At 38.6% G+C, this 12,920-nt stretch overlaps 1 protein-coding gene across 1 annotated transcript; it reads right to left on the bottom strand.

Annotated features, from left to right (window-relative positions):
- Nucleotides 1-339: 339 nt before the first annotated feature.
- Nucleotides 340-2,748, bottom strand: LOC145881499 (uncharacterized). The gene is made up of 9 exons (XM_082978310.1): nucleotides 2,698-2,748; nucleotides 2,529-2,593; nucleotides 2,167-2,211; nucleotides 1,828-1,866; nucleotides 1,689-1,715; nucleotides 1,439-1,498; nucleotides 1,266-1,325; nucleotides 813-846; nucleotides 340-588 (listed from the first exon to the last, which is right to left on the bottom strand). The coding sequence occupies exons 2-8, from the start codon at nucleotides 2,580-2,582 to the stop codon at nucleotides 817-819; spliced, it is 315 nt and encodes a 104-aa protein (XP_082834436.1). The 5' UTR covers nucleotides 2,583-2,593; nucleotides 2,698-2,748; the 3' UTR covers nucleotides 340-588; nucleotides 813-816.
- Nucleotides 2,749-12,920: the final 10,172 nt, after the last annotated feature.

Genomic DNA, 12,920 nt, shown 5'->3' with positions numbered 1-12,920 from the left:
CACATACTTTTGCATATATCGTGTATGTATGGTTGTGTTTCTTTTTGCAGGCCATCTTGTTCTTTTTATGGATGTATTTGCAGTTTTGAGGGTGTCCTATAGTTTTTATAGTATCATATTGTTTTTTTTATAGTATTTGCTGTTTTGAGAAGGTAACAACATTTGGAAAATGTACAACACTGAGTTTTGTGTCTTGTGTACCTTGTTTAGAAATTTGACAACATTGTTCCGAAGATGTGTAATCCGATTAAGAACTGTAATTATTTGAATGCTGAACGTTATCAATGCCATAGACTAACAAGCAGAGAGAAGGAAGAAAATTGAGGCATGGTATGGAGAAGTTCGGCAAACATTTTTTGGGGGGTTTTATTAACATTATTCTGCCAAGTAGAAACAATTACACACAGATTTCATACATTAAGCCATTGGTTAATTAAGCACCGTGTTACTCTTAGTTTATTGCTGGGTTAAGCATTGCATTTACTGAATCAATCTAGGACACTAAAAGCAGCTCTGGAGTTGAAGGACATCGTTGTTTCATCGAAGGGTACTGTAGATCTCCAAGTATCGGTCATCTGAAACGAGTAACTAATGGGGGATTGAAAAAACAGAAATACATAAAAGTGCAAAGTCAACAGTCTTCTTACAAAGCAGACTTCTCTGTATCTCTAAGATTTAATCACAGCACCACACAACATTATCACGCCTATTGCATTGCTCTGTGCCAGAACGGTTCAGGGTTTCAGCAATTCATGAGCTTAAATATGGCTGTACACGTGTGTGTCATATGGTAGAGCAAAGGTCTTACTCACATCTCTAGTCATCTTCCTCATCGGATGCATGAGTCTGCAATGACAGTGGTTGCCAATGAACCAATCAGCACTTCTATTTGAACAGTTTCGTTTCACATCCCGATGACTAAATGAATGGTTCACAGCTTTCTTTTTGACAGCATCTTTAAAGTAACCCACTGTAACATGTTGGAAATCAGTATATTTTCCTTTTAAAATCACATGGCCTACGATCAACAATCACCTCTGTATTACACTATATATCCATCATTTGTTAAATCTTTGTTTTTCAACATAATTGAATGATACTCTTTGACAGTAGCTCCTACAAGAACATATGTACGGTGTACATGTAAGTACAGCCTCAGTCTCAGCAGGACTTGTTTCAATCTCAGCAGGACGTCTTTCAAATATGTTCATAATGCCACTTGCTGTACATTGCGGACATAAAGGCAGATAGGTATTGGGTCTTACACGGGCAGGTGCAGCAGGAGCAGGCGGAGGTGGAGCAACCTGGATGCTGAAGGGGTGATACTAGAGGAGAGGAGAGAAAGGGATTGAGTCATAGATGCAATCAAGCAGACACACAATACATTTGTCACACTGTGTACATGTACTGTATGTTAATGGCGGTGATGATCACTCACGATCTCGATGCTCTCCTGGCCGAGTGGCTGGGGGATCTCCTGTTTGATGAAACCACCCGACTATGGATTCACACACACACACACACACACACACACACACGCACACTTTCATCATGACTTTCTGATTTCTGATAGTTAACATGTTATATTGACTGGATTGAACATTCACTCTATTATAGTGAGATGCACAGGCGCATCACTAAGACAACAGCACAAACATGTATTTCACTATGTTGCTATGGTTACTTACAGGTACTCCACCACCAACAGGAAGGATCTATAACATTGGAACACACTGGTTACTACAGTAAAAGTAGAAGTTTGACTTCAATCTAGAATGGGAAATGTATTGTGATTAATTTGAACTATTTCTTTTGTCAAACACTCACAATCTCTAGATCAGGTCTGGCTTGTCCAGCTTGGAGAGCCTACAAAGAATTGGGAAACAAACATTTTTATTATGTCAAATTCAGTTCTTCAGTGTTCTATTCCCTTTTCAGACACTTTGTGATTTTAAAACCATTCATATTGTCAGAATTATTCTTATTCTTTATATTTGAAAACCTTTTCATCACAGTACATCAGTTATGGTGCCCATATTGTGACAGCATCACATGTCCATGGAAGGACAACCTCGAGTTATGTATATGTCCTAATATGTACACCGTAACTATGTATAAAATCAAATGCTTCATAAACAACAGGTGTGGACTAGCAGTGTTTCTTACCTGAGCGTTGGCAGCCTGGAAGTCAAACTCCATGACCAGCCTTTGCTGTGAAGTACAGATGAATGTTAGATTAATGTTAAATTGAACACTTATAAAGACACTGTCATTTTATTTATTTATTTCACCTTTATTTAACCAGTAATTTACTGTAATCACAGTAAATAATGAATAAATATTTGAATACTGTTTATAAATGTTTCCAATCCATTTATTTGTAAATGAAAGAAAAGAAAAAACATATAATTTCAGAATATCACAGAATATCACAATGGTTGAGGTATTTTGTACTGAATAATAGAGAAACATAAAATAGGAAAGGCAACACTCAGCCTATAAATAATACAATGGAGAAATGAACTCACAGGGCGGCAGAGAGCAGTCCCCAGGATGCAGGCAATCAGAATGAAGGTTTTCATCTTGAATGATTCTGTTGACAAAAAATATCTAACATTTTGAAAATCCCCCATGACTTTTTGAAGTAGTTTTCCCTAGTTTATTTTCCCTTTTGCGTTGACAAATATTGAAGCTCACCTTTAGTAGTGCAGCACCACAGGAGTATCGAAGGATTGCTGAAGAAGGGTGTGATGTTTGAGGATGAGATCTGCTCCTTTTTATTCTCCCCAAAAACAAAAGGAGCTCCAACTTCTGATGTTGACTTGGTGACCAGCCAAGCCATTTTTTTGATCATTCAAAAACATGCTTTGGCAGCTATTGTTTATCTATATGAACGATCTCCAAATATCGTTTAGGCTTTGATTGTAATTACAGATGCCCCCCCCCCCCCATCCTGTATTTTATCGGCAGCTTTTAAGGATAAATGTTAAGATATCATCCTATGATGTATATGAATATGACATAAGACGTTTTGCACACCTGGCTTCACCTCAGTGGTTATAGATTTCAAACTATTGGGTAACTAACTACCAATGCATGGTTTTGTCATTTAAAACAAAACATTTTGGTCTCTGACCTGTTTCAAGTAATTAACATTTTCTTGTGACCATCCAAATAGTAAAAACAGTATTCCTAGCCACAGACCAGTCTTAACCCTAAAAGCACCAACAGGGGTCGATTTTATCCTTCTGAAATTGTAGGACTTTGTCAAGAAACTATTTACCGACATAAAAACATAATTTATGATTATTTATGTGTTATATGGAGGAATGAAAAATAGTCTCTCTTTTGTATACTAGTGGTGCAACGCTAAGCTGAAAATGTGGACTCGAATCAAATCAAATCAAATTGTATTGGTCGCATACACATATTTAGCAGATGTTATTGCGGGTGTAGCGAAATGCTTGTGTTCCAAGCTCCAACAGTGCAGTAATATCTAACAATACACAGCAATACACACAGATCTAAAAGTAGTAAACATTTTGATAAAAGCACCACATTTGGCACAGAGGTGGATGCATGTACCCTGAAAAGATATAGCTATGGAGCTACCCCAGATTTCCCTTTATCGTCAAGAAAGGGGCCACAAATGATTAATTTAGTTTTTGTCAATGTACATTATTAACAAACTTTTCCAATGAAGCCCTCAATAAAATATGGATTTTGTTAGATTTGTGAATTTATTAAAAGAAAGGTCTACTAAAGCTAGGCCTACTTAAACTAAGACTCTGCAATATGAGTTTGCCATGAGCAGCAGGATGAACCAAATTATTTCAGATAATCGCGATGTAAGATGATGCACTTATACAGAGTATCAATCTGCCCATGTCTGTTGATACACACCACTCTGCTGCAACATAGCTGCGGGACAACAACTGTGGAGAAGTTTAGCCTCGCGCATCACTGTTGTCAGCCTAGTACTGCAGTGTACTTTGTGAATCGCTAAGCATATCTATAATATCAATCCTAACAGTGGTGTCATGACTTGCGCTTTTGGGTGAGGATCATAGGCGCCAGCCCATGATCCGCCAGGTTCACGTCCAAATGTTGGGGAACTTATATGATTAAATATGAAACTATTTTTGAGAAGATGAAATGTGATGTTAGCCTTCTAAAGGAAAGACTTGTTTTTCATATAAAGTATTAACCAGTTTGTGACCCTACCCACGTGAGCACAGCAATTATGTCGGCGTGAAATTAACATTAGACCAGAGAACACGAGGATGTGTCCACACCCTGAAATGGTTAAGAAATGTAAATCTCTAGAGACCAGTACATTGCCTGGTTTCTACGTGCATGTAAAATGGTTCTAGCTCTACATTAGACCAGCGGGACCGACAGAGTGAGCTGGAAGGTACGAAATGGTTAAACACTGAAACTTTCAACAGAGAAGAAGAAAATCTCTATAGACCAGAGAGCATGAGCATGTTGAAAGGGTTGGCAATTTAAATGGCTACCACTCTATAGACCAGTTACGTGCAGCACCAGCTGAATACATTACAAATGGTTAAGAAATCTACAAAACTAAAGACTTCACATTCACAGTCTGTAGCTATATATGTAAAATAGTCTTGAAACTCGACCGAAGATGAGAAAATAACATTTCCCTATCAAACGACCATTGGTACGTCTGACGTACCCATTATAACAGACACTCCGAGAAATCTGAGAAGCTCCAGTTACAAAAGACATTGTGACTTCTGGGTAACACGACCAGAGACTTCTGATGAGTACTCTCCACAGAAAATGGAGCAGGTGATTTCAACAGAAAGAGATGACAAGACATAAATGACAAGCGTAAATATGTACATTGCAATTATTTTCGAATGAACGGCCATTCATGTGCAAAGTATTAGCATTTCAATGAGCGTAGTTATCAACTGTATGTAGTGGGTCCATTCTGTCTTTCCCGCTCTTTATCTGTCCCCACCCCTTTCCATTGTCTACCAAGCCATCATATCGGGTTAGTCCACAAGGGACTTTTCATTGCATTGTGTAGTAATCAATATGTAAACTATCCTGTTTGTGTGTTTATGTAATTCTGATGATTATTTAGTTAGTAAATAAATAGTTAAGCCAATTTGTATATCACTTATTCATCATTTACGCTAGGGTTCGTGCAGATATCCAAGGATTTTGTGACATTCAGAATGAGACTGAATTAATGACTTATTGATGACTGAAATGTAAGAGATCTTTAAGAGTTAATTCGGAAAACGGTAACTCATTAAATAAACTTTTTCCGTGGTGCCCCAAGATTGCTAATAAGTTCATTGTTACGGGATTAATTTAATCATCGTAATAATTCAACATAATTCATCACATTAATGATAGGAAAGACACGACAGTGGCTTAAGTTATTATTTTTTTTTTAAGTGTGCATTTTAGAAATTCATATTTACTTAGTATATCTCTGTGTTACATCCTCTATGCTTTAGTATTCACATTGCTTTTTGCTTTTGATTCCGTTCTCTGGTGAATAGTCGTGTATTTTACCTCTCTCACCTAGACCTGTCGTGTGGGTATCCCAGTAAACTTAATAAAAAACAGCTGAAAAATAGCCTCTCTACCTGTCTATCATTTCAGTAACATTTTATTTGGATAGTCCATCTGTCGATGGTCTACAGACTATCAGTAATATTTCAAATAACAATCGACTAACACTAACTGTAGCCCTAACCCTAACCTTAACCCTTATCCTAACACTAAACTAAAACCTTATCCTAACCCTTACCCTAACCTTAACCCTTACCCTAACCCTTATTCTAAACCTAACCTTAACCATAACCTTAGCAAGCATTTTCTTATCAACATTTAGTTTGGTCATAGTATAACCATCTGTAGAGCATCTACAGATGGACCATCTGGACTATCCAAATAAAGTGTGACCATCATTTCTAATCCAGGTCCTAGCTAGAGGCTTCACGTGGGCCCTCCTGTGCTTGGATTCATCTAGGCTGCCTTAAAAATGGCACCCTATTCCCTATATAGTGCACTACGTATGGAATATTGTGCCATTTGTGATGAAACCTACAGTAATTAAGTTCAATTGGAAAATGTGTGGTTTTCTTTGTTTTCTGTCTTTCTTCATCTCTCAGTGGGTATTTAAGGCACATAGATGAAGTGAAGGGAGTTAGTGCTGATTATCTGAATGATGTGTATTTATATATATTAGGAGATAATTAGGAGATAATTAGTACGTAAACAGCCTCCAACATGGAGGTTTGGGATGTAAAGCTCTCAGCTACCTTGGCAACAATTATGTTTGGGTTTAATTATTTGAAAGCTAGATGTCGTCAATGCCACAGATAAACTGGTGGAGACAAGAAAGGAAATTGAGACAACAGATATAGACAGGTGTTGCAACAAGATTGAAGGTGACTGAAGAGGTTGTCAAAATGCTGGTCTGGGGTTTTATTAGCATTTCTTGTAGGACTTTATACACCGAAACTCACAACACGGTCAAGAATTAACTTGCAACCCTGTTAATGCTAAATACATAGTAAAACACTGAAATATTATTGAACAAATGCAACACATATAAATACAACTCCTACTCGCCAGTACTACTCGAAGACTACATGTTTCATTATTACCCATTAACACAAAACCTTTCAGATATTAACACTCTCAATGCAACTTCAATTTGTATCTTAACACAATCTCTATCTGAGGGGTGGTGGGTATTTTTCTCAAGGCTTGATGTCCGTGTTGGTCTCCATGGCAACACTCAGGGTAGTGGACACAGTCTCCAGGTGTGTGTCAGCGTGGTAATTTGATTGGTGACCGTGCTAGACCAGTGGTGGGGGAGTGGCTGTGTCCAGACCAAAGGCAGGGTCCGTGGTATCATGCAAGGCTCCAGGGATAGGCAGACCTACGTTGGCCACCAACCCAGGATAGATGGCCTGTCTGCTGGGGAGACCCCCAGGAGAGAACCCCATGGTGGGTAGGAGGCCAGGCGAGGGCAGACTGAAGGAGGGAAGCTCTGGATTTCAGGCCACAGTGCTGATGGGCTGACTGGCTGTGAGCATGCTTCTCCCTAAACCGGGCAAGTACTTCCCCAATGAGACCCATTCTACCTGCCATCTGTCAGACAAAGAGAGAGAGAAATAAAGAAGAATGTGTGAAATTAATGCATTCTTTATATATTGTTGCAGATAGATCTTTATCGCTGAGTTCAATGAGTTTATTGAGTTGAATGAGTTTCAAAATAAACGTAGATTGATTGGGATCTTTGATCTTCAGAGTTCAGACCTCCAAATGGAGCATTCTAGAACAGTATTGGCACACAGTATAATGAGACAAATACCAGTAGTACAATAAAAGCAATAAAATTAATTCTGTGAAAATAATTAAAATTGTCTTACTGAATCTTTACCATTAGTTGTCGAAAATTTTTGAAGAAACTACACCTTTTCATAAAAAAAGACAAAAGCTATTGCTATTTTGCATGAAATAGGTTTATTTAGACTTGATCGTAATTTATTTGTATCTACCTGCTATTGCTGTTGCTGCTGTTGCTGCTGCTGCTGCTGTTGCTGTTGGTCAGACTGTGTTACCTGTGCTGGTTGCACTGATTGTGATTGTGGAGCGACTGGTGCCACTGGGTTTACTGTGAAAGCCTTTGCCAGGATTTGTGGAAAATTTAGAACATGTGGGACTGCTGCTTGGAAAAACCATGGGTATTCATATTGGGAGAACTGTACACAATACTTAAGGATTTTTAGTATTCATTTAGCCTTCAGAAAGAGATTAAGAGAGATCTAAACTACACTCCATGTCCTTACATGAACTGTATGTTGTACAAAGGCAGGCATCAAAATCCCATATTCTAATGATAGTGTGTCAAACATCTACAATAAATCATCATTACCACCACTCTGCAGTGTAGCCTTCTGTCGTCATAACTCAAATAATGATTAGATTGAGTTTAAGTTTCCCCAACAAATCAAAGGTCTGCCATGAGTCAAGTCAAGGACAAACACAGATGGTTTCTGTTTGCTAAATATTCTGACAGTAGATCTCAAGTTGAAAAATCCCCATTCTATTGAACTGAGTTGAAGACAAACCCCTTGAGGGCTTGCTACGTATTTTACCTTAATTAAATGTGGTTTTGTATGAAAACCAGGTGATAGAAGATTTTTATTGAGATTGACTTTCAAACTGTCACATATTGTATCTATACAGTATACTGTATTGTACCTCACAGTGTCTAATTATCATTATCATAGTCATCTTACCAGCTGATTCCCTTGTGGTGCTGAGAACATGGGGAAGTATCCGTAAGAAGGGAACAAATGTGAAGATAAAGTTAAATAAAAATCAATGTTAAAAATCAATATCTGTACAACTATTATGGCCTGGCATATCGTTATGCTAAATAATAAATTATTGTTAAATGTTGATGACCCCTAATTGTGTTGATAATCCCCCATTTTAAGACAATGACAAGTAGCTTAGGCTTGTTAAAAGTATCCTGATATAGGAACCAGTTGTTTGTCTTTTAAAATGCCCAAATTCAGTCTGTTCGATTTACCTGAGGATGAGGGGGCAGTGGTCTGGGCTGGGCGACAGACCCCTGCAGGGTCCAGGTCTGGGGCTAAGATCCACCCTGGGGACCCTGCTGCTCAGCGACACAGGTCTGAAGCAGTACTGGGTCTGAAGCTGAGGACTCCACTGATGGGCGTCTCTGCACTAGGTCTCCTCTTAGCTCTGCTTGTGGTAGAGCTGTACCAGGTACTTATATGGTGAAATATAGTCAAATGCTTTATAAGCTCTCACATCCCATACAGGTGTAGTATCTTAATTGTATCACGCTTTGGTCGCTGAGAATGTTCCTGCACCGCAGAAAATTCAAACAAGCCTTGTGATTTACATAAATTCACTGAAAACCCTCTTTCTCTCTCACTTGCTCAAACGCTAAAGCATCAGACAGAATATATGTTCTACTATTGTAGGGCAATGTACAAACATACCAAATGTATCCAGCTGCAGGATTATTTTACCCCTGTGACGAAACTGATCAAATCCGACATATGTATATTCTTAACCTCCTAGTCATCATGTGCCTGATTTTCGGCCCAAAAAAACAAAAAGAATTCAGCGTTTTTTTAATAAGCATGAAAGTCTGGCCTGCCTAGTTCCTACCATGTAATTAAAAACACTTTGTAAAATATGTCTCTTTTTAAGGGGATACTAAAGAAATCCTAGAATAACAATTATTTGTCAAATAGAAAGATTCTTACGAGTACAGCAGTTACTTCAATCGCAATACTTGTCAGTTGAATTGCCACAATCATCTCAAAGACCTTGAAGAAATGACAATGTTAAAATCAATTCACCAAACACATTGGCAAAAATAACATAACCATAACACTCATTAAAGAGCTCATAGAAGGACTGTATAAATGACTTTACAGTTACCTTATCTTTGATAACGTTCAAGAAGAATCGAGAATATGACCAAGAACAATTTGACCTAAGAAACAAATGGTACTGTTCACATGAGACATTGTACAAAGGGAAGGGAAACGTATGCACTGTCCATCGACAGAAGCAGCCAATCAGATGCCAGGAAAATAGGTATGTTCTGAATCACTTCCTTACCTGACTAAGGTGGAGTGATAGCGGCCACAGACTGATTATATTTAATTGACTTCCCTCATTTTGTTATACTGTAAATGTCTAAAATGCTGTAATGTCTGAAAAAGACAGACTTCAGGTGATTATTTTAGTATAGTAAAAAACAATATGGTATGTGGTTGATGTGTCGTGGCAGTAATAGGGTTAACCTTAATGGCCTCAAGATAAAGTGAGTAAACATACAAAAAAATGTATCATTTCTTCACCCATTCAATCTTGAACGTAGACAAATGGTATGTCACTGTCAGACGCATATTCAACCAAATGGAATTGCTACAACTTTATATAATTTAAAGTATTAAGTGTGGAGTTATTGGAGGAAGCTTGTGGTCGACTGTGATGAGGATGATGAGGATAAGGATGACGAAGGTGATGATAATGATAAATAATTTAAGAAGTTAATGACTAAAGAAATTTGGGAGGCTTCTCTGGAGTTGTGAACAAGATTCTCTGGAGTTGTGAACAAGTGCATGGCTGTGCTTGAATTGAGAAGTGTACATGTTGTAGCCAAGATAGAGCCAAAACACTGCCTTGAGTCCTCAGTTCCTTTTCTGAGATGTACTTTTTTTTAGTTTAATTAAATATGTGTACCACACAAAGCTACTCACAACAAACAACTTTGATCACAGGGTACAGGTATGATATCATCTGACTGTTTTTATTCCACTTGAAGACAGATTTGCCACAATATATGACCACACACTGGGGAAGTGTGTTTGTTTGTTGAAGAGCAGATAAATGTTCTTATGTGCCTGACTGGGTTTGAACCCACGCGATCTGCATGCTACGCTATAGAGATAAACCTTAAGAAATGGTTTACGGGCAAAATGCACAGGCTTAAAATGCACAGGCTTAAAGAAAGTATCATTGTTTTCAATGAACGTTACATGGTAATCGATTTTATCAATTTTTTATGGTTTCCTCCCTATTGATGAGATGTATTTGAGATGTATATATTTTGTTTTCATGTTATAATCTTGTGTATAATTAGTATCCATGTATTTTCATGAGGACCACAATGGAAATATATATATATTTTTACTTTTTGTGTCATCCTCAATAATTGTAATGGCATTGAACTGTGTCCATATATGTGCTTATATTGTGTTTTAAAAAATGTAAAAAAAATATATGCATATATATTGGGTTCCTGAGTGGTGCAGCGGTCTAAGTAACTGCATTTCAGTGCAAGAGGCATCACTATAGTACCTGGTTCAAATCCAGGCTGTATCACATCTGGCTGTGATTGGGAGTCCCATAGGGTGGAGCAGAATTCACAAAATTGTGCTCCACCCAAAATTGTGCTCCACCCTCCACAGCCTCTCTCTCCCCCTCTGCGGGAGAGAGAGGCTGCTGTAGAGCTGACCCACTGTAACCTGATCCTTCGGGTTCCTCACAGGAGAGTCATGACAAGTGTATGAAAAGATACTTATCAGTATATGAATTAAGATGTACACATATTAAGAAAAGCAGATCTTCAACATGAATCCACACAAACACAATAAGATGAACCAGAGAATTATATTCCAATGGAAATGTAGAACAGTTTACAAAATAGCAAATATATAGAAATGCACAAATAATAAAGTAAGATTAATACAGCTGAATTAAATTCAATAAACAAACATGAACATTATCAAAAACTTGAAACAAAAAGCTATGCAATTTTACCCAGAATTGTTTATGAATAAAGTATAATATGTTGTTATTGAATGTACTCTTGTGAGTTTAGTATAAAACATATAGTCCAAAAGAAGATCCATCCTCCATCCCACCCTAATCAGCCTGACTAACCGGTGTCTGTATGTAGGCTCGCTACTGTATATAGCCTGTCTTTTTACTGTTGTTTTATTTCTTCACCTACCTATTGTTCACCTAATACCTTTTTTGCACTGGGTATGCTCCAAATATGTTTGTTGAAGAAATGTAAATCCTTACCTCATCACTGTCAGAGAAGCTTCCGTGATGGCCAGAGTGCTGTAAAAAGGATTTGATTGGTTGGTAACACCTTAACAACTTGCATCAAGCACAGCATTATGGCAAGTACAGCAAATTTCATCATGGAAGCAGACTTCCAGACCTATTAATTATACTTTTTTAAAACGTATTCAACGTCTTTATTTCTTAGTGTCTTGTTAACATATTACCATATACTTTTGATGTATGTTTTTATACAGTGTATTCTTTATATTTTCATATTTTCAGTTTGACATTTTTTCCTCTTGTTAACTCTGACTTTGCTCATAGCTACTTTATTGAGGAAAAATGTACATACTATGACTATGATATGTGGCTGTCCCACATAGCTATCATAAGGTGAATGCACTAACTGTAAGCTGCTCTGGATAAGAGCATCTGCTAAAAAAAATGTGTTGTTGTTGATTTAACCTTTACTTAACTAGGCAAATCAGTTAAGAACAAATTGTTATTTACAATGACAGCCTACACCGGCCAAACCCGGACAACACTGGGCCAGTTGTGCACTGCCCTATGGGACTCCCAATCACAGCTGGTTGTGTAACGCCCTGGCCATAGAGAGGGGTTTTTTGTTCTGTATTTTGGTTAGGCCAGGGTGTTACATTGGGTGGGCGTTCTATGTTCCTTTTTCTATGTTTTTGTATTACTTTGTTTTGGGCCGTGTGTGGCTCCCAATCAGGCACAGCTGAAGCTCGTTGTTGCTGATTGGGAGTCACACATATGGAGCATGTTTTTCCTTTGGGTTTTGTGGGTAATTGTTTCTGTTCAGTGTGTTAGCTGCCAGTACTGTTTGGCTGTCGGTTTTTCCTTGTTTCTTGTATTGTGTTCTTACGTGATTAAATTATTCATGATGAACACTAACTCCGCTGCGTTTTGGTCCACTCTCTCTTCAGACAGCCCTTACAGAATGACCCACCATACCAGGACCAAGCAACGGAGGATATCTGGCGAGGACCGGGGAACACGGCTGGTAAGGGAACCCGACGACGCAGCCCCAATAATTTTCTTTGGGGGGGGGGGCACAAGGGCAGCTTGGCGGGGCGAGGATGGAGCCCCAGGCCAGCTCCCCGCACTAGCCCTGAGGTGTGTCAGCCCAGTCTGACTCGGCCTGTTCCTGCTCCCCGCACTAGCCCTAAGGTGCGTGTGCCCAGACTGGCACATCCTGTACCAGCCCCACGCATCAGGCATCTAGTGCGTCAGCCCAGCCTCGCCAGTCTAGTGCCGCCAGAGCCACCCGCCAG

Source organism: Salmo salar, chromosome 08 (assembly GCF_965601325.2).
Source record: "Salmo salar chromosome 08, fSalSal1, whole genome shotgun sequence".
Lineage (NCBI taxonomy): Eukaryota > Metazoa > Chordata > Actinopteri > Salmoniformes > Salmonidae > Salmo > Salmo salar.
Note: the sequence above shows the minus strand (reverse complement) of the source record. Positions and strands in the feature narration are given on the sequence as shown.

Bases quoted from the DNA above. Each gene is read 5' to 3' on its own strand.
- LOC145881499 (XM_082978310.1), bottom strand. From the start codon at position 2,582: ATGAAAACCTTCATTCTGATTGCCTGCATCCTGGGGACTGCTCTCTGC. The intron at 1,867-2,166 runs GTAAGAAACACT...AATTCTTTGTAG, and splicing joins TCCAGGCTGCCAACGCTCAG to GCTCTCCAAGCTGGACAAGC. The intron at 847-1,265 runs GTAAGACCCAAT...CTGTCATTGCAG, and splicing joins CTCCTGCTGCACCTGCCCGT to ACTCATGCATCCGATGAGGA.